At 63.6% G+C, this 18,956-nt stretch overlaps 2 protein-coding genes across 5 annotated transcripts; one reads left to right on the top strand and one right to left on the bottom strand.

The window, feature by feature from the left end:
* The first annotated feature begins 1,857 nt into the window (after window positions 1–1,857).
* Window positions 1,858–6,255, top strand: FGF22 (fibroblast growth factor 22). 2 transcript variants are annotated; one of them, XM_045800274.2, is made up of 3 exons: window positions 1,858–2,118; window positions 4,368–4,471; window positions 4,590–6,255. In XM_045800274.2, exons 1-3 carry the CDS (start codon window positions 1,905–1,907, stop codon window positions 4,785–4,787), a joined length of 516 nt encoding a protein of 171 aa, XP_045656230.1. In that variant the 5' UTR covers window positions 1,858–1,904; the 3' UTR covers window positions 4,788–6,255. The 2 variants fall into 2 exon arrangements, with proteins under 2 accessions (XP_045656230.1, XP_045656231.1); XM_045800275.2 differs by having other exon boundaries at window positions 4,567–6,255.
* RNF126 (ring finger protein 126) lies at window positions 6,249–17,701 on the bottom strand. 3 transcript variants are annotated; one of them, XM_045800271.2, is made up of 9 exons: window positions 17,521–17,701; window positions 10,173–10,231; window positions 9,875–9,935; window positions 9,321–9,565; window positions 8,147–8,215; window positions 8,003–8,072; window positions 7,324–7,417; window positions 7,077–7,192; window positions 6,249–6,996 (listed from the first exon to the last, which is right to left on the bottom strand). In XM_045800271.2, the coding sequence occupies exons 1-9, from the start codon at window positions 17,593–17,595 to the stop codon at window positions 6,847–6,849; spliced, it is 939 nt and encodes a 312-aa protein (XP_045656227.1). In that variant the 5' UTR covers window positions 17,596–17,701; the 3' UTR covers window positions 6,249–6,846. The 3 variants fall into 3 exon arrangements, with proteins under 3 accessions (XP_045656227.1, XP_045656226.1, XP_045656229.1); XM_045800270.2 differs by having other exon boundaries at window positions 9,875–9,938; window positions 17,521–17,700; XM_045800273.2 differs by lacking the exon at window positions 17,521–17,701 and having other exon boundaries at window positions 9,875–9,938; window positions 10,090–10,208.
* Between the last annotated feature and the right edge of the window lie 1,255 nt (window positions 17,702–18,956).

Raw genomic sequence — 18,956 nt, 5'->3', positions numbered from 1 at the left:
TCCACGTGTGTGACACATCCAGAACAGGCTCCTCCACGGACGGGAAGGGGGCTCGCAGGGGCCGGGGGCTGGGGAGGGGGGAGTGACGGCTGATGGGATGGGGTTTCCTTTTAAGCTGACGGACTGTTCTGGAACTAGACAGAGGTGATGGCTGACAACTCTGTACTGGAAACACTGAGCTGAACACTTCATGGGTGAACTGTGTGGTATGTGAATTATATTTCAATGAAGCTGTTATTAAACTCCAACAACACCCGAGGCAGGACAGCTTCCTGGGCGTGGGTCCCACCCCCATCACACAGAGCCCCGAAGATTGTCTTCCTGGGGGGCAGGGTGGGGACACTCCAGGGAGGACGAAGCTTCTGGCTGGTGGGAATCAGGGTGCTATTCCAAGTTTGTGCACTGCGCCCTCTGCCCAGCGAGGTCGTGGATTACCTCATCCCAGCCTTCCAGGCTTCTCTCCCTCGCCCGTTTTCCAGAGGCAGCACTAAGACCTGGGGAGGTGACACAAACATGCAGGATCCCTCAGGTGCTGGCCTCAAGGCTCCAAGTGTGGGGACACCCTCTCCCATCTCAGTCCTGGGGTCCTGTGGCTCAGGCACACCCCATACGTGACCCTCCTGGGACCAGGAAGAAGGATCAGGGAATCCTCAGAGCCACCAGGAAGGCATCCCGGCTTCTGGCCAGACCGGTTACCCCTCCAGCACTCCACTGGGCCAGGCCTGTCACCTTGTCTTCACCTGGGTGCTATTTAAAGGTGCCACCTGGAGCCCTGGCTGTAGGACTGGGCCTATGGGAGCAGAGGGGCAGGGACTGGAGCCCTGGGATGTGTCCTATGTGGGGCCTTGGGGAAGGTGCTGACCCACTCAGGCCTCAGTTTCCCCACCTGTCAATGACTGCTCTCGGCTCTGAGTCTGTAAGGTTCACTGGGCTCCTCTCAGGATCCAGGGCACAGGGTGGCTCCCAGTGGGGCTTGGGTGTGTCTGTAAATGATGAGCAGGGATGGGTGTAAATGGAGCCACCCTCCCCGGACATGCAGCTCTGGCCGACGCTGGGGACAGGGTGCTGGCCCCAGTCATCATCCATGCCCCTGTCAGCTGGCCACAGACATGCGCACATGTCCATCCGCCATCAGCCCCCTTCCTGCCCACAGCACCCCATCCCTTCCCCTGCCCAGTACCGGTATGGACGATGTTCCCTCTGCCCACGTGTCCCCCCATGCCCACCCCTCAGTGAAGACCCTGCCGCGGGGGCCTGGCTCTTAGGGAGCGCCAGTTTGGAGGGCAGACAAGTCCACCCGGGACATGCCCCGTGCAGAGGCCTGGCTGCCACAGACATGCAGACCAGAAGCTACCCCCCCAGTCTCTGACCCCTGAGCTGCTCCGTTGCTCCCTGTCTCTCTGTCCAACTTACTGTCTCTCACAGATAGGTCTCTCCCTGTAGCTGTCTGTGTCTCTGTCTCCCTCCGTGTCTCTGCGGGCTCGCCTCTCTCACATCCACACCCCCGCAGCCCCTGAAGGCTAAGCCGGTGACTCACGGACACGCACTGCCCTCCCCACCCCGCAAGACAAACACGCGCGGAGGCAGGAGAGTTTTCCCGAACGGGCCCCGCCCCGCATCCTGGTCCCGCCCCAGTGGTCCCTTTGCCCCGCCCCCGAGGCCCTGGCCCCGCCCCCGGAGCGCCCCCACTGGCGGGCCGCAGCCTCTCCACCGGTCAGCTCCTGGACCATGGCCCCGCCCCGTCGGCCCTGACCCTCCCCCTGCGGCCCAGGCCCCGCCCCCGAGGCTCCCTATTGGCCCGCGCGGGGCGGCCCTGCACGGGCGCCCCGCCCCCTCCCCGGCGATGGCCGAGCCGCTGACGCGCGAGGGGAGGCAAGAGCTGCCGGCGAGCCGGGCGCGCGGCCATGGGCGGCCGCCTGTGGCTGGGCCTGGCGTGGCTGCTGCTGGCACGGCCGCCCGGCGCCGCGGGGACCCCGGGCAGTCCGCGGAGACCGCGCAGCTACCCACACCTGGAGGGCGACGTGCGCTGGCGGCGCCTCTTCTCCTCCACCCACTTCTTCCTGCGCGTGGACCCCAGCGGCCGCGTGCAGGGCACCCGCTGGCGCCACGGCGCCGACAGTGAGTCCGGGGAAGGGGTGCGGGGCAGGCAGGCCGGCAGGAAGGCAGCGGCAGTAGGGACGAGCCGGGTCCTCTGTTACTCCCTGGCTGGGGCCTCAGTTTCCTCATCTGTGAAGTGGGCCAGCGCACGCGCTGGGAGGGTTGGGCAGTTGAGGTTAGGGTCCCAGAGGAAGCTCCCAGCTCTGGGCCTAGCTCGCACCGGAGAAAGGTCTTTGCAGAATAGTTGAGGCTGGGGTCACTGAGTCCATTCACAGAGGGCCGGCTCCTGGAAGCTGCCCCACTGCAGGACCCGGCTATGTAAGAGAGTGGAAGCAGAGCCAGGGTCTGAACCCTGGACCCCCCCCTCCCCGCAAATCCAAACTCAGAACCTGCCCGAGCGAAGGTCCCACTATTTCTTCCAACACATCCTTTTAGTAGATGAGAGACAGAGAGGGGAAATGACCTGTCCGGGGTCACACTGCTGAGGTGGGGGTGGGGTGTTGCAGGGGTCCCTTAATGCCCAGAACCTTGTCAGGTTGGACTCACTGTCCCTGATGCCCTCCCTGCCCAGCAAACAGTAGGCGCTCAATAAGTGTGGAATGTATGAGGCAAGAGGAGGCATTTGGGCAAAAGAGGAGGAGGAGCCCAGGGGCTCACGGGGGACCCTAGAGCCTCAGTGACCCTGCGGGCCCGTCTTGGTCTGCCCAGAGCTCTGAGGCCCAGGCTGGGGGAATGGCTAATCACTGGCCACTGCCTGAATCACCACCATTAGGGCAGATAATCACCCCTTGCCCTTCCAGCTGCTTTCATCGGGCTCCCAAGGCTCTCATTAGGCTCACCGGACAAGGACGATGACAAGGGGACTGGCTGGGCCAGTCCATCGATGGTGGGCACAGGCAGGCAGGGTGGCTTCAGGCTGGGTGTGGGCCCTGGATCTTCTGGAAGGCTTGGGACAGTCACTGCTTCTCTCTGAGCCTCAGTTTCCCCATCTGGGCAGCAATGGTGGTGACATGGTTGATGGCTATGTGTGGGGGGAGGGGCTTGGAGCGCTTCTCTCCCTCGTTAATTCTGTGGTTATTAATTGGGTACCTACTGTATGCTGTAGTGGGCACAAGGGGCGTAGCAGTGATCAGGACAGTCCACCTTCATGGGGCTCTCACAGCAGAATGTAAAGCAGTTAAACAAGTGAACAGCTAATATGGTAATTTCACAGAAGGCCATGTAGGGTGCAAAGAAAGTGAAAACAGGGTGATGTACAGATGACTGGGGGGCAGCTTTACCGGAGAGGTCTGGGGCCTCTCCAAGGAGGTGGGCTTGAGTTGACTCTCATGTAGAGAGAAGGAGCTGGGTGCCTGATAGGGGAGATAGCAGCTACAGAGGTCCCATGCGACATGGGGTGAGCTCCCCATCACCTCAGGCATCCAAGTCCAGACCGAAGATCAGAGGGCAAGGCCTCGACTCCAGAATAGGCCCTGGTACATGGGTGGATCGAGGGTGTGGGTGGCTGCTCATGCCCCAGGTCTGCCTCCCTGGACCGCTCAGAGTGGGGCCCGGCCCTCTGAGGTCACCCATCTGCCACTTCCCGGGCCTCAGTGTCCCTCTCTGGGAAGTAGGCACAGTCAGCACCTCCCACCTGGGGTTGTGGGGTACAGTGCTTGGCATACCGTTGGGGCTCCAGCAGCGCTGGTGACTATTGTGGAGCTAAGGGCTCTGTGCTGTCCACGCCCCCTGTCCCACCTCCCCCCGCATCCCGCCTCCCCCCGTGTCCAGCCTCTCCCTGCTGCCTGGGCCATGGCTCCCACCTGGAGCTCCGTCTCCTGTCACCGAGGACGGCCAGGGCAGGAGGCCAAGCACGGCCTGCATTGCCTCTGTTATGGGGTCTACGGCTGTCACACGCCTCGCTGGTGCCCAGGCAGTCCCCTGCCTGCTCTGGCTTGGTTTTCTCCAACTTGACCTCCCCAGAGCCCTCCCTGCTCCGAGCTTCCAACTTGGCTGTGGCTCCCAGAAGGCCGGCCCCTCCCCGCTGACGTCCTCCCACCTGGCAGGGCCCGTCCTGCCTCAGGCCTTCACACTGGCTTGAGTGTCCTTCCTGCCCCTCCATCACCCCCCCATTCTTGGGGTGCTCCCTTGTGTCAGCACACCCAGCACAGGGCCAAGCACACAGTAGGTGCTTGGTGAATGTTACCTGAATGAACGAGCCAGCAAGAACACACGGGTGAGTGGACGGTGGGCTGCAGGTCCGAACTGAGCCCCCCAACGTCCCCCCCCAGGCATCATTGAGATCCGCTCCATCCGCGTGGGCGTCGTGGCCCTCAAGGCTGTGCACACCGGCTTCTACGTGGCCATGAACCGCAGGGGCCACCTCTACGGGTCGGTGAGTGCGGCGTGTGGGCTGTCCGGTGGGCGGGTGAGTGTCTGGGGGGGGGCAGGGTGTCCGGTGGCCTGCCTCACACACCCGACCCCCCGAAGCGGGTCTATACTGCCCACTGCAGGTTCCAGGAGCGCATCGAGGAGAACGGCTACAACACCTACGCCTCGCTCCGCTGGCGTCACCATGGTCGGCCCATGTTCCTGGCGCTGGATGGGCAGGGGGCCCCGCGGCGTGGTGGCCGGACACAGCGGCACCACCTGTCCACCCACTTCCTGCCTGTCCTGGTCTCCTGAGGTCCCTACGTCCGCAGGATGCCTGAGCTGCATGGCCACGGGATGGGGGCCGGCGAGGCCCAGGCCGTGGCCGAGCTCGTCTGGTCACTCCTCCTCTTCCCAAGCATTCATGGAGCGTCTGCTGTGTGCCGGGCTGGGGGCACTGCAGGACCCCCCACAGACGCGGCCTGACCCCCAGGGAGCTCCTGAGTCGGAGGGGAGGTGGACACTGAGCTGAACAGAGGCCACAGGTGTCCAGTCACAAGCTGGGGCAGCACAGAAGCCCCAGAAAGGCCCCACCCAGGCTGGAGCCTGAAGGACATGGCTGTGTGGTCACCAGAAGGGCTGGGACGCAGCCTAGGCAAGGGCTCTGAGGCGGGAGCCCACTGGGGTGTTGACGCAGGGAGGAGGTGGGAGAGGCTGGGGCAGAGCGAGGTTTGAGGGCCAGGGGAGGGCGACATGTACATACCACAGGGTGACAGGTCCCCATTTTTGTCCCCGGAGCTTGGACGTGTCCCCTCATGCGGCAGAGGGGATCTTGTCAAGGCCCTGAGGTGGGGGTGAACCTGGGCTCCCGGGGGGCCCGGCGTCCTCACAAGAGAGAGGCAGAGGGCGGGAGGCCCAGAGACGGCAGACCCCGCGCTGCTGGCGGTGAGGATGGAGGAGGGGCCGCGGGCCAGGAAGAGGCAGGAGCCGGGTCTCCCTGGGGTCCTGGACGTGGAGGGGACACCAGCCCTCCAGTCTATATTTCTGAGCCCAGAACTGTCAGAAAATCAGGGAGTAGTGGTCATAGCGGCCGTGGAGCGCACACACACGCACACGGGGTCTGAAACTGCTTGAATGGCAACCGTGGTCAGAGCTCCTCCGCTCCCGTGGGTCGGGCAGGGCTGGGAGTGGGAGTGGCTGCCACGTGCAGGCCACGGGGGCTCCGTGCCAGCATCCTCCAGGGGCTCGGGGGCCCTGGGGCGGCCATGCCTGCTGCCCTCCCAGCACCCCTGAGCCCTCACCGCCGGGCTGAGCCCCCGCAGAAGGAAAAGGGGTAGAGGGAGCCTAGGCTCAAACCCCTGTTCTACAGCCTTGGGCGAGGCGGTTCCACTCAGGTGTCCAACCTGGGGCGAGGAGGGACATTCTGGTGGGGAGGGTGACAGGCCCTGGGGCGGGCCGTAGGCTCCCACCCCTCCCGGCAACCACCGTCCACTTAAAATACAGAGAATGAAGTTGGAGAACAGGTGCTGGAGCGGGTGTGTAGACCAGAGGTTGCTGGTCCCGGGCAGCCATGCAAACACACGTGGTCAGGGGCCCCGTGGGCAGGGGCTCGGCAGACGGGCTTTCCGGCAGCAGCCTTCCCACTCAGGGAAGCTCTGACATCTGGCAGGGAGTCGCCGGCGTGCTCCCGGGTCGGGTCTGCGGCCGCAGAGCTGGCTGAGGCCTGAGAAGCAGGACCTCGCGGGTCGCACCGCTCAGCCCACCCCCCGCACCCGCGCAGAAGGAAAACGCCAACCACCTGCTTCTCTTTCTAAGTAGGTGTATTTTTAAATAGCTTTCAAGATACACATATTTTTTCCTTTAAAAAACGTCTGTCGGAGCAGTTTTGTTCTTGTTTTGCTGGTCATCCTGTGGTCCCGAGCCCCCGGCACTTGGGTTGGGGACTGGTGGCCTGTCCAGGTGTCACGGAGACCCCGGCCTAGCAGCTCCACCCGGTCTTTCCACAGATCATGCAGGGCCGCGTGTGAGCTAAAACGTCCATTTATTTCAAAGCAGTAATAATTTAAAATTATAAAAACCTTTCCGCCGCTGACTGTGTGGAGGGTGAGGTTAGAGACAAACGGGGGGGGGGGGGAGCTGGGGACGCCCCGGGGTGCCGTGGGCCCAGGCCCCTGCGCCAGACGCCCCGTGGGGAGGGCGGAGCTTTCTCCAGCCTGGAGGTGGTGGTCCTCCGAGTCTCTGCCCGTGGCGGGGGGTGGTGAGGGAGCCGAGGCGGGTGGGGGCACCTCCAGGCTCCAGCTCCGCGGCACCCCCCACCGCCCCCCCCCACCGCCCCGCGGGGCCTGGTGCGGGCGAGCTCCTGTGCTCACTCTGGGGGCCAGCCAGAGGGGGGCGGGGGGCTCAGGAATTGCCGGCTGGGTTCTCGTTGCTCGGCGAGCTGGAGGAGGACGACGACGAGGAGGACGAGAAGCTCACGCCGGTCAGGCCCGGGGGGTTGGTGGCTGTGTTCTGTCCCGTGAGGCTTTTCCGGCACACGGGGCAGCTGTCGTGCTGTGTGGGGACAGAGGGTGGGGCGGTTCAGAGGCCGAGCGCGGGGCGGGGGCGCCCAGGACCACGGCCCGCTGGCTCACCTGCTGCAACCAGGGTACGATGCAGCCGTCGTGGAAGAGGTGACTGCAGGGCAGCTGCCGCACGCGCTCCCCCAGCCCGTAGTCGTCCTTGCACACGGGGCACTCCAGCCCAGAGCCTGCAGGACGGGGAGTCTGTGACCGCCTGGGACCCCCTGGGGCAAGCAGGGACCAAGTCCCCACGCTGCACGGGGCGGGGGGGGGCAGTGTCGGGAAAGGGAAAGCAGCCCGGCGGCTGAGAGCCACACACCTACGTGTTCCTCGGTGACAGGGACGGTGGGGAGGGCCTGGATTTTCTCTTTGTCCGCAGGCGGGGGGCCTGTGTTTTCAAACTGATTGAGGAGCTGAAAGAGAAGAGGCCAGAGTGCCGGGAGCTCGGTAGGCAGGCGCGGCCCCTCGCCCCAGAGGGCTCTGAAATGCAAGGCGGGGTTACCTGCAAAAGCACCAAGGCTGTGTTTTTCCTGGTCCCCAGACCTCCCCACAAGGCTGAGCCCCATGCTCTACCCACCCATCTGCACGTCCAGTCAGGGTCACCTTGCACCCAGGGCAGCTGCAGCCCTGGGGACAGCACGACCCCTCCCAACACCGAGAGTCCCACCCAGGGGCTTGTCCCCGAGGCCTCCTATCAGCTACAGCCAGAGGGCTGGGTCCTGCAATGGCAAAGCATGCCACAGGCTCACCAGCGAAAGGCCTCACAAGGGCTGCCAAGGTCATGGTGACCACCCCGTCCCCGGGACAGCTCAAGAGAATGTGGAGGTCCACATGGGGCACCCCAGCCTCAGGATAGGAGTTATGGAGAGCTGGGGAGCAAGGCATCCACACCAGGGACCCTCTCATCCTCTGGGAGCATGGCCCGTCAAATTCCTCGTCCTCAACAGAAGGAAAGATGGCAACACCCCAGTGCCCACCTCGGGGAGGCCACTCTGTACCTGTGTGATGATGGCATCCAGGCCGTTGGCCCCCCAGGCGTAGTCCATCGGGTTTGAGTGCAGGACACCCCTGGGCAGAGAGGTCTGGGGTTCAAGTGGCGGAGGGGCCGGGTAGGGTGCAAGGGGACCCGCCCACCTACTCACCAGGGGCCCAGGCCCAGGCTGGGGATGCTGGCAGGAGTGATGATGCCATTGACCAGCTGCTGGATGATCCTGGAACAGAGTGGGAGGCCCGGCCTGTGGTCAGCGCCCTCCAAGGCTGGGCACCCCCAGAGAAAGCAGCAGAGAAGACGTGTGTCCAGCTTTGAAATTCACAGCATTTAAAGGCTGTGTTTTTAACCAAGAAGATTTGCAAAGAATCAGACATGAGACAGACCCAGAAAAGTGTGTGTCCCTCGCTGATCTTTGCGCCAGCTCTCCCGGAGGCCTGGACAGCACCCGTGAACACAAAACACACCCGCTCCCTGTGTTACAACCCAGAGGCGCATCCCGGAGGCCCCCAGCCCTGCTGTTCGCAGCGGCCCTGAACTGAGCCAGCTGAGGTCATAGTGAAGCCAGCGCCTGAGCCTGGGGGAGCCGCTGTAGGGCAGCCCACAGACACGGGACACCAGGGGCATCAGCGCAACCCAGGCTGTGTCCTGGGCTGGAATCGAACAGAGCCATGCACACTGGGGCTCCCCATGTGTCTAAACCCATCCCAAGTGACACAGGCGCTGCTCTGCGTACAGCCAAGTTCCAGCTACGAAGACGCTAGACAAGCCTGGCCCTGTCTCCTCTGGGGGTGGGCCCTCTGAGGAACGTTTCCTTTTTACCCCAGTCCTCCTGAACAAGCCTCCGCTTACAAGGGTGCTGTCCTGGCGCCAACCCCACCATGGGAGCCGGGGCTCTGCTGAGGAGCTGGGATGCCAGAACCCCCCCCCACCTGCCTGCTGCCTTGGGAGACAAGGACCCACAAGTGAACCAGCTGTGTCTGAGCAGATGGCCGTGCAGGCAGGGGGTGCGAGGGAAAGGCAGAGACCCCTCTCAGAAAGACAGGGGGCAATGAGTGGACAAAGAGGCCCCCTGGCCCTGTCTAGGTCCCGCTGCATCCTCAGGCCCTTGAGCCACATTTTAGGGCCCCCCCCACCCCAGAACCCCATAAGCATGATGGGCTCAGGCGAAATCTGCCTGGATGCACTGGGGAACCACCCCAGAGGCCGCCCCTCTGTGCCCACAGAACCTTCTGGAAAGGCAAATGGTCAGTCTGCCTGAGTCGGGAAGGGCAGGCTGCTAGACTCCCACGAGCGTCCCACCCGCCGGCTATCCACAGTTGTCTCACCCTTCCAGCGTGGGGACGCCTTCGTGCCGGCCAGTGGCCCGCCGTGCAGTGAGGCGGGCGCGGGGCTGCCGGGCGCCATACCGGTGCCGGGAGTGTTGCTCTCTCTCCCGCCGGCTCTCGGGGTCCCTGCCCTCATCGGCCTGCACCCCAGGGGGGAACGTGGGGATCTCGAAGCTGTCGTCAAAGATGCCGAAAGCAAACTGCCCGTAGCCCTGCGGCAGTGCGAACAGGTGCTGGTCCACGTTCTGTGGGAGGAGGGCCGTGAACACGGGCAGGGGCAGGGGCAGGAGCCCTGAGCTGCCAGCTGGGTCCCGCCCAGCCCAGCCCCTTGCCCACACCCCACATTTCCTCCATGCGCCATGGGGTGCTGTCCTAGGCTCAGGGCTCTGAGGGTTGGGAACACACCAGGGGGACCCTGGCATGTGTGAGATAAAGGAGGAAAGAGAGGCCCAGCGGTCAAGGGTCATGCGGGAGGAACAGTCCCGCGAGGTGGGGGTGGGGGGGGTGGGGGCAGCTGCCTGCAGGAAAGAGGCACCATCTGGGGCCGGACTCACCTCGAATGGCGGCCTGCTCTGATCCGTGGGGGCTGTGGAGGGGGCGGACCCATTCTCTGTACTCCTGGGAGGATGGGCCCAAGTCAGCAGTGGGGGGGTCCTGCCGGGACTCAGAGCCGCTGTCGCCCTCTGAAGCCCTGCCCGTGCCCTGGGTCAGGAAGGGGAGCCATCTCCCCTCCACCCCCACCCCTGTGGCCCATCCAGGCTCTGCCCACCTACAGAACTGAGCCAGCATCTGGTGCGGCACCCCGTGTCCCAAGGGGGCCGGTCCGGCCAGCGTGCACCTGGGCCGCGTTACCTGGTCTCCTCTGGAAGCTCCTCAATGAAACCAGACTCGCATCTGGGGCAGATGTAATCCTGCAGAGGAGAGGGCAGCTGAGTGCGATCCTGGGGTCCCTGCCCCGGGGCTGTGCTAGCGGGACGCCCCCACCTCTGGCCGCAGCAGGCAGCAGAGGGGACCAGCTCCAGGCACACCGTGAAACTGCTCAAGCCCAGAGTCCGATTTGGCAGAGGCCCCGCAGGGCAGCCCTGGGCGGGGCTCGCACACAGACACCATCAGCCATAGCTACAACCTCTGTGTCTCAATGACCAGCCCCCTGGACCTGCTGCCCCTGCTGCAGGTGAGGCCCGAACTCCCAGGTGATCTCCCCACCATCCCACAGTCCCATAGTCCATTAACCTATGCTCCTCAGGATGACAGAAGTCATTTCGAGGTCTCCACTCAGCCACATTAGCTGTGGAAGGCTCTGACAAGGCCTGTACCAAATGGGCCAGCTGACGTGGGTCCACCGAGCAGTTCCTGACTTACGCAGACAGAGAACAGTCTGTGAGCACTGCCCCCCGCCACGTGCCCCAAGCTCCGGGAGGGTTGCACGAGTGACCGTGGAGCCCCAGGACTATGGAGCCTCAGGAGCTCAAATCCCAGAAAGGGGGCCACTGAGGGTGGGAAGCGCCACCCAGGCACAGGGACCAGCTTGTGGGTGTCCCACGGTGGGATTTCTGGGACATTCCAGCAGCCCCCCACACAGGGCCTGTGATCCCATCCCCAGTGGCCACACCCCCCCCGGCCCCCACTCTTCAGTTGGGACAGAGGAGCCACAGGCAAAAGCCCACAGCCGTGGGTCCCAGAGCCACACGATCGGCCGCCAGCGCAGGGTCTGCTTCTAGGCAAGGCTTTCAGAAGAAGGGTCCCCGCCTGGTGAGTGGGAGAGAAGGTGGGGGGCGCTGCTGAAAGTCCCAGGGGAGCCACGGGCTCAGGTGGGAGCGCCACCACAGCACAGGCTGTGTCCCCTCACCTTTCCACACGCCAAGGCAAAGCGGGCCCCAAAGGACACCGTCTGAGCCAAGTGGGGAGGAGGGGAGGGAGCTGCACGGTCATAGGAACTGGCATCCAGGACATCTAAACAACTAACAATTCAACAATAAAACACAAATAACCCAGTGAAAAAGGGCCAAAGAGCCAAAACAGACAGTTCTCCAAAGACACGCGGACGGCAGTAAGCCGGCAGGACACTCAGCACCGTCGGGCGGCAGGGAAATGCAAACCAGAACCCATGAGACACCACCTCACGGCCGCCAGGACAGCCGGACTCCAACACGCAATGACAAGTGCTGGCGAGGACGTGGAGACGTCAGAACCGTCCACCACACTGGTGGGGACGTGACACGGGACAGTCTCTTCGGAAACAGTCACGCAGGTCCTCGAAAAGGTGCACACGGAGTCGCCGGACGACCCTGCAATTCCACGGCTGGGTACGCGGCCGACAGACACGAAAACACACGTCACACCAAAACCGCAAGTGGACGTCCACAGCGGCACCACTCACAGCAGCCAAAAGGTGGCGACAACCCCAGCGTCCGTCACAGGTGAATGTGGCCCATCCACGCACCAGAGCGTCCCTCAGCAAGAAACAGGAGCGCGGCGCCCACCCGTGCTGCCCCAGGGACGGACCCAGAGCCCACGTTGCTCACGGAGGGAACCAGACACAGAAGGCCCCACGGCGTGTGAGTCCACATGTGTGACACGTCCTGAACAGGCTCCTCCACTGATGGGAAGGGGGCTCGTGGGGGCCGGGGGCTGGGGAGGGGACTGCTGATGGGGCCAGGGTTTCCTTTGAAGGTGACAGAATGTTCTGGAACTGGATAGAGGTGGCGGGTACAGGACTCTTGAGTGTACAGGAAACACTGAAGTGCACGCTGTGAACAGGTGGGTTGTATCTCAACAAAGCCGTCAGAAGGAGCAGCGAGGACAGCACTCCTTGCCCCTCCGAGTAGGGACGTGGGGGCAACGGGCAGCTCTGCGGTGCAGCGAGTGACCAGCCCGAAGTGCCTGGGACGAGGGTTCTCACTGCCTGGAAGGGCCTCTGGGGAGGGAGGGTTAGGACACAGGCTCGTGTGGCTGCACGCGTTTGCGGTGGCCTCGATTAGCACACTGGGAATCAAACCACCCCTTGGCATGGCCGTGTCACAGACAACACCGGGAGTCTGTCCAGGGCTGCCCTTGGCTCAGGGTCGGCAGGAAGGTCCAGGCTCTCCCTGTATCCTGGTGGAGCCCACCCCCCACACACACACCTGCTCTACAGGGGAGACAGAAACCAGACGTGCGCCTGCCCTCTCCAAGGCGGAAGGTGGCGGGGCTGGGGAGGGCCTATGTGAGAAGCTGCCCCTCCCTCTCATCCGAGCATGGCACCTGTCCCCAGCCTCCACGGCCCCCTGGCCAGCCTGGAGGTGCCAGAGCAGGGCTGGTGTGTCAGGTGGCCTCAGCCTGAACTGCAGCCTGACCTGCTGGGAAACGGGCAGCCTCTCTGGCCATTCCTGAGGCCTGCGGCCACTCCTCAGAGCCACCTGGGAGCCCCACCTCACACGGTGCACAAGCTCCTCGTCCCACTCTCTGCTCTCCACTCTCCCCTGTGGTCAGCTCAGAACACCCCTGACACTCCCGCTTCCCTGCCCCATCCAGGCCACCTCCACTTGCCCTCTCTTTTCAGGGCCTGCACACCATTCCCTTTGCTGGAGTGTTCTCTCCCAGATAGCTACCTGGCTTGCCCCCTCTCGGAAGTCGGGTCTCTGCTCAAACGTCGCCTCCTGGCTGCAAGCCTCAGTCTCCCCACCTGTAAATGGAGGGTGGCCTCAACCCTAGGGCTCTGAAATCCAGCAGCCACTGAGGACCAGAGGGCTATGGCTCAACTGCTGGCCGTGGTCAGCGCCCTGCCTCCGTGCTCTCTATCCCCATGCAAGCTCCACGGGCTGAATCTAGATTGGCCTGTCTGAGCCGCAAATCCCCCGACACCTAGGACTTCAGGCAGGGCTCCAGCCTCTGCTTGTAGGCAGTGGGGAAGGGCCCAGATCTGGGGGTGTCCCAGTGCTCTCCTCCTCCATGGGCATGCCCCAGAAGTTTTTGTTAAACCTGAGTAGCCAATAATAGAAACCTGCAGCCAAGGAAGTAGAGCCTGGATGGAGTGTTTGCCGGCCACGGGACAGAGCCTGCCTCCCGAGCCCGGGGCCAGGTGGTGGCAGCCCCATGCCCCCAGCCCTCACTTGTGAGCGCCTGTCTCTAACCGATGGCTCCTCACGGTGAATTAGTTACCTCTCCCCCTAGGAGGAGGGGGCTACCCCAGCATCGTCACCAACAGCGGTGGCCAGGGCACTGAGGACAGGACGGACAAACACTAAATTCACTGAGTGCGGGCTCCTCGTGCTCAGCCCCCATGATGCGCCTAGGAGGTGCCGTTCAGCCCCTCCTCAGTGACAGGGAGGACACGCGGGTGCAGACAAGGGAGTGACCTGCCCAGGTCAGCCAGGTCAGCCGGGACGGCCCTCGGGAACAGGTGCCAGCCCTCATTCACACACTCCTTCACACCACGGCCAGGCAAGTACGGTTAAACTGGGGAAACTCTGGCGGGAGTCAGAGAGGTGGCTGGCCCCCCAGGATGGTCTGCTCACGGTGACACTGGCCTCTGTAGGCCTAGGCCCCTCAGGCCCCCCCAGAGGAGGCAGAGCTCCAAGTGCAGTGCAGACGCATCGGAGGGACACGGACTCAGGCCCAAACACAGACATCATGGGACTCCCGTGCTCCCAGGCTGTGCCCCACCAGCCCATGGACCCCCAGAGTGCACCCGCTGCCCCACACAGCCGCTCTTAGCTGTCACGGGGCAGAGGGACCTGCCCAGACCCCTTGGGAAAGCTGACCTGCCCCCACACTCCCCAGCCCCCCTGCATTTTCTTCTCGTGGTCTTAGCAGCAGCCACCACATCCCACGTTCACGCCCCATCTGTCCCCCGAGCATCCGTGAGCATCACGCACGCCACTGCACACCGGGGTGCAGAACCACACCACGACCCGGCAGGGTGCGGGGCCCGCTGTGAGCCAGCGATGTGCACACACACAGCCCAGCAGTCGTTTCCACCCAGGGTACCCGATCCCACCTTCCCGATCTTCCCTGGGTGCTTCTGACACCACTGCCAGCCAGAACCCCATATGACAGGACACGTGAGCCCACTATGCTGGGGGTTCCGCCTCGCTCCAGCCTCCACTTCAGCCGGCCACGTGGCTCAGAGGCCTGGGGTGCCCTAGGGCGTGGCTCAGCCCAGCATCCAGCCACCTCTTTGGGGCTCAGCCCTTGCTGACTTCAGACCCTGAGCAAACACCAGCCCTCTTAGGAGACCCACTGCGTCGGGCTGCAGAGTGGGGTCCAAGTTCCGTGGGGTGGGAGGCAGCCCACACATCGGGGCTCCCTAGGCATCCCCAGTGCCTGATCTCAACTCCATGCTCTGCACTTCCAGTGAGCCACCGAAATCAGTTCCACAGTTATCCTCCCCCGGGCCTCGATTTCTGTAGCTGCAAATGGACGGCTCACCACGGGGCAGGGGCTCCCTGCCACAAGCAGGGCCCAGCACAGCACATGGCACACAGGGCTGTCAGGTGGCCAGAGGGCCCAGAAGGAGGCCACATGGTGCCCGAGAGGCAGGCCCAACTCCAGATGCTCCATGGGGAGGACTCCACCCATTCTGCTAAAAACTGAGGGCCGGGACTACTCCAGGCCCCTCCAGGGGCAAGGACAGCGGATGCGTGAAGAGAGCGAGAGCAGGCTGTCTCTCCCCACCTCACCCCAGCACCCGTCCAGGCCCAGTCTCAGTCCAACCACACACTCAGGACATTGCCGAGAAGGAAAGCGGTCACCATCAACGAGACACCTAAGCCGCCACCTGCAACAAGGAGCTCAGGGCGTGAGGACCCTGGGCTGCAGCCTGCTCCGTCCACCTGGTGGGACGCTGCACCTCCTGGTAAACCCTGAGGACACCGAGCACAGCCAGGCTCTGCCCATGGATACTCTGCTTCCACAGTCCTGCAGTCACGCCACCCAAACCAGCACACCCACCGCACCCCAAGCGCTGCCGTTTTCTGGGAAGGATCGAGTCTGGGCTTGTGCGCCAGCCTTGGAGGCCTTCAAGCCAGCCAGCCTGTCTGGTTCCTGCTCCCACATGCCCTGCCCCAGCTAGGCCGCCAGCCTGTCCCCCCTGTGCATCCTGCGGGTCAGGTGCTGGGCTCCCCCCACACACACACACACGCTCCCACTGGACCCTACCGAGGGGGCACGGGTTAGCTCCTCACACCTATCTCACAGGCTAGCAAACTGCGGTCCGGGGACGTTGAGCGCCTCACCCAGAGCCACATGGCGGAGACGTGGCACAGCTGCGTGCGGCCTCAGCCCGATCCTGCAGAGCAGCCCCCGAAAGCCAGCACTGTCTCAGGGCCTCCGGAGGGACCAAAGCGATGACAAAAATCGTGTGGGCTGGGACCTTCCACCGCTACCAGGTTAAGTGAGCGTGCATTTCCTGCCCCGGAACACCAGGTGTGCCCCTTACTGATAAACAGTCACCCTGTCTACTGCGCCTCGTGGAACCCTACTCCAAACCCACAAGCAGGCACAGTCATTACCGTTATTTGCTTTTACAGAACTTACCAGCATTCCTAACTAAATATTTGCCAATCACTTATTCAATATTGGCTCCCTGACCAGCCTATAAATTATGAGGACAAAGGTCAAGGATACCTTGACACCACTGGATTCTGTGCTTAGGAAGGTCCTCACCAGGCTGGTGACAACTGCAAGAGGTCAGTGTCCTCCAGGTCCAAGGCCACACAGCCAGGAAGTGGCCACACCTGGCCAGGACCCAGGCCCTATGCTGACCCCAGGAAGACAGGCCCAGAGCAGACAGCTGTGCAGACTAACTGGCCCTACCACAAAGCAGACCACTCTGGGGGAAGCCTGAGACCCAGGGCCTGTCGTGGGGCTCATACCAGCTGCAAGGGGCTGTATGCAATTAATCTAGGCTGGTGAGCTGTCAGGGGACCAGCCCCTTCCTGCCATGGTCGAGAAACACTCTGAGATGGGGCTGCAGAAAGCCGGAAGAGGCAGAAGCAGGACTTCCGGGAGGCAGGAGTGGGGCAAGTCTCAGCTCCCCCAGCAGGTGCTCACACATCTGAGGTTTCCTTTTATTCTTCCCTTCTCCTGAGGAGGAGGGAACCCCTTGCCTCTGGAAGCCACACCTCCCTCTCTCCTGGCCTCCTGGGCCCAGACACTGCTCTCTGCTCCAAACCCTGACTTTAGCCCACTTTCCTTCTCTGTGGATGGGATGATGCCAACAGTCTCCTTCCCCTGGCCCTCTCCCAGCCCCCTCTTCTCAGGGGTCCCCACAGCTGGAAAGGCAGATCTGAGTCTGGCTCTGATATTGGAACAGCCTCCAACCACCACCCACCAGCCAGGCGACAGTGAGGAGCACACCAGCCGGAGGTGAAGTACAAGGGGAGCACGTACAAGGTGCTCAGTAAACCCTCACCACCTGCAGCCCCTTCACCGAGGGGGGAGGGTTCCCAATCCCACCCCTCCCTCTTCCTGCTCCGCGTGAGCAATGTCAAGGCCACGGCTGGCCTGAGCTTCCCGAGCCTTCAGATTTTGCACCTGTAAAGTAGGAGAGGGTCGGACTAGACCACCGCTTTCCCTGCCGGCCTGGAGCAGGGGAACACGGGTCCCACCCTGGACCTCCGGGATGAGGAGCCTGGAAGGTTGTACCTTTCACAAGCAGCCCCCTCCCGCACCAGGAGGTTTGGGAAACGCGGGCCTAAATGAGCAGAAAGCAACACCTGGACGCAGGCTGGCCTCACCGCGCCTCCCTCCCCCAACTCCAGGGGAGCACAAAAATGCAGGCCCGGGTCACGAAGATCTGCCCGGGGCAGCTGTCAGGCCCGGCCCAGGTCCACCGCCTTCTCGTCCCGACCACGGGAAAGCGGCGGGAGGGCTCCACCGGGCGGCGCGCAGCCAGGCGCCCGCAGCGCCGACCACGCGCTCCGGGAACGGCCCCCGGGTCCCCCCACCTCTCTGCTGCTGGGCGGCGTGCCGAGCGCAGGTCACGCGGCCTCTGCGGGCCTCAGTTTCCCCGTCGGGGGCCGAGCGGCCTCCCGGTGGGGGGGGGGGGGCGCGCATCTGGGGTCATCGGCCCCGCTGCGCCCCCGGGGGCGGCCCCCGCCTCGGGGCCCTCCGCAGACAACCGGGCCGACGCCGCCCGGGCCTCAGTTTCCCCGTCGGAGCCAGCTCGCCTCAGGCCGAGGGAGAGAGCTCCCACCCGCCGCCCCGGCGCGGGCCTCACCGGCAGGCGCGGCACGATCTCGACCGAGCAGCAGTGGCAGAAGTACCGTCCGGGCTGCGGCGACGCCTCGGCCATGGCCACTGCCGCCTCCTCCGCGCCGCCCGCCCCCCGCGCGGCGCCCGCCGCCGGCCGTTTGCTGCTCCCTTGCCGGCCGACGCGCCCGCGCACGCTCACGCAAAGCACGCAAGGCACGCACGGCGTGGGGTGGAGAGCGCGCGGGAGCGAGGCAGGCGGCGCGCGCGGCAGGCGCCGGCCCGGGCGACGGTGGTCGCCGAGGGACAAACTGGGTGCGGGCGCCTCTCGCGCAGGGCTCCGGGCAAGGGGGCGGAGCCAGGCCTGGGCGCTCGATGGGCGGGGCCTAGGGGGCGGGGTCAAGCCTCCTTGGCAACCCGGATAGGGGAGCGGGGGTGTGGCTGGGGGCGAGGCCTGGCTCGGAGGCGGCAAGGAGGCCGAGGGGCGGGGCCTGCCTGGGGTGGGGTCGAGACCCTCCTCTTCTCCAAAACAGGCAAAAGCTTCCACTTCCCTCATTGTGTCTCCCACCTCAAGTGCCACCGCTCTCTCCCCTTACTATTTTCGGTGGTTCGGGGAGCCGGGCGCACTCTCACCTCCGGGCCTTTGCACTGGCTGTGCCCCTGCCGGGTGCACCCCAGACACCTGCGTGGCTTTCCTCCTCACTTTTCTCCAGACTTTGCTCAAATATGTCCCCTACTGCGATGCCCTTCTCAATAGCACTCATTTCCACCTAATAAACTGTAGGGTCGGCTCCACAGGAGATGGGCTGTTTGTATCTCGGTCCCAGCTGGGCTCATGACAGCGCCTGGTACATAGGTATTCCATAAACCCTCGTTCAGTGAATGCAGAGGACTGCCCTCCGTGCCACAGTGTGACCCATGGGATAAAAGGGTTTGAGGCCCCGCTGGGTGTGGCCTTGTTTCTGAGAACGAAGGAAGCCTAACCTCCCCCACCCCACAAAATTAATCAGCAAAAAATTCATTATCACCCAGCACAGGCCAGGATCAATTCTGAGGTTAATTCCAACCCAATTGTGCATATATTTATTTATGCACTCAACAAAACGTTCATTGAGCACCTGCTGCATGCCAGACCTTGTGATGGGTGCAAGAACACAACGTGGAAAACAACTCAACAGGCAGTGAAAATGCCTCCGTGGCTCAGGGAGACATCCCAGCCCCACGAGATTGAGCCAGGGGATGGGTCCCTGGAGTGGTGCTGTCTCTGCCTGGAGAGACAGACAGGGTTTCCTAGGGAAGGGGGCATTTGAGCCAGGGCTTTGAGGAATGAATAGGAGTAGGTTGGAGCTGGGCTTCCCACAAAAGGGGACATTGGAACCAGAGTGTCAAGGAATTAAAAAATGGAGCCTATGTATAAAGGATCTTGAATGTCGAGAAGGAGGGACAAGGACTTGTCTGACAGCC

The sequence above is a fragment of the Ursus americanus genome, chromosome 14 (genome assembly GCF_024610735.1).
Source record: "Ursus americanus isolate L20-20 chromosome 14, mUrsAme1.1.p, whole genome shotgun sequence".
Lineage (NCBI taxonomy): Eukaryota > Metazoa > Chordata > Mammalia > Carnivora > Ursidae > Ursus > Ursus americanus.
The sequence above is the reverse complement of the archived record's forward strand: the minus strand, read 5'-3'. Positions and strand labels throughout refer to the sequence as shown.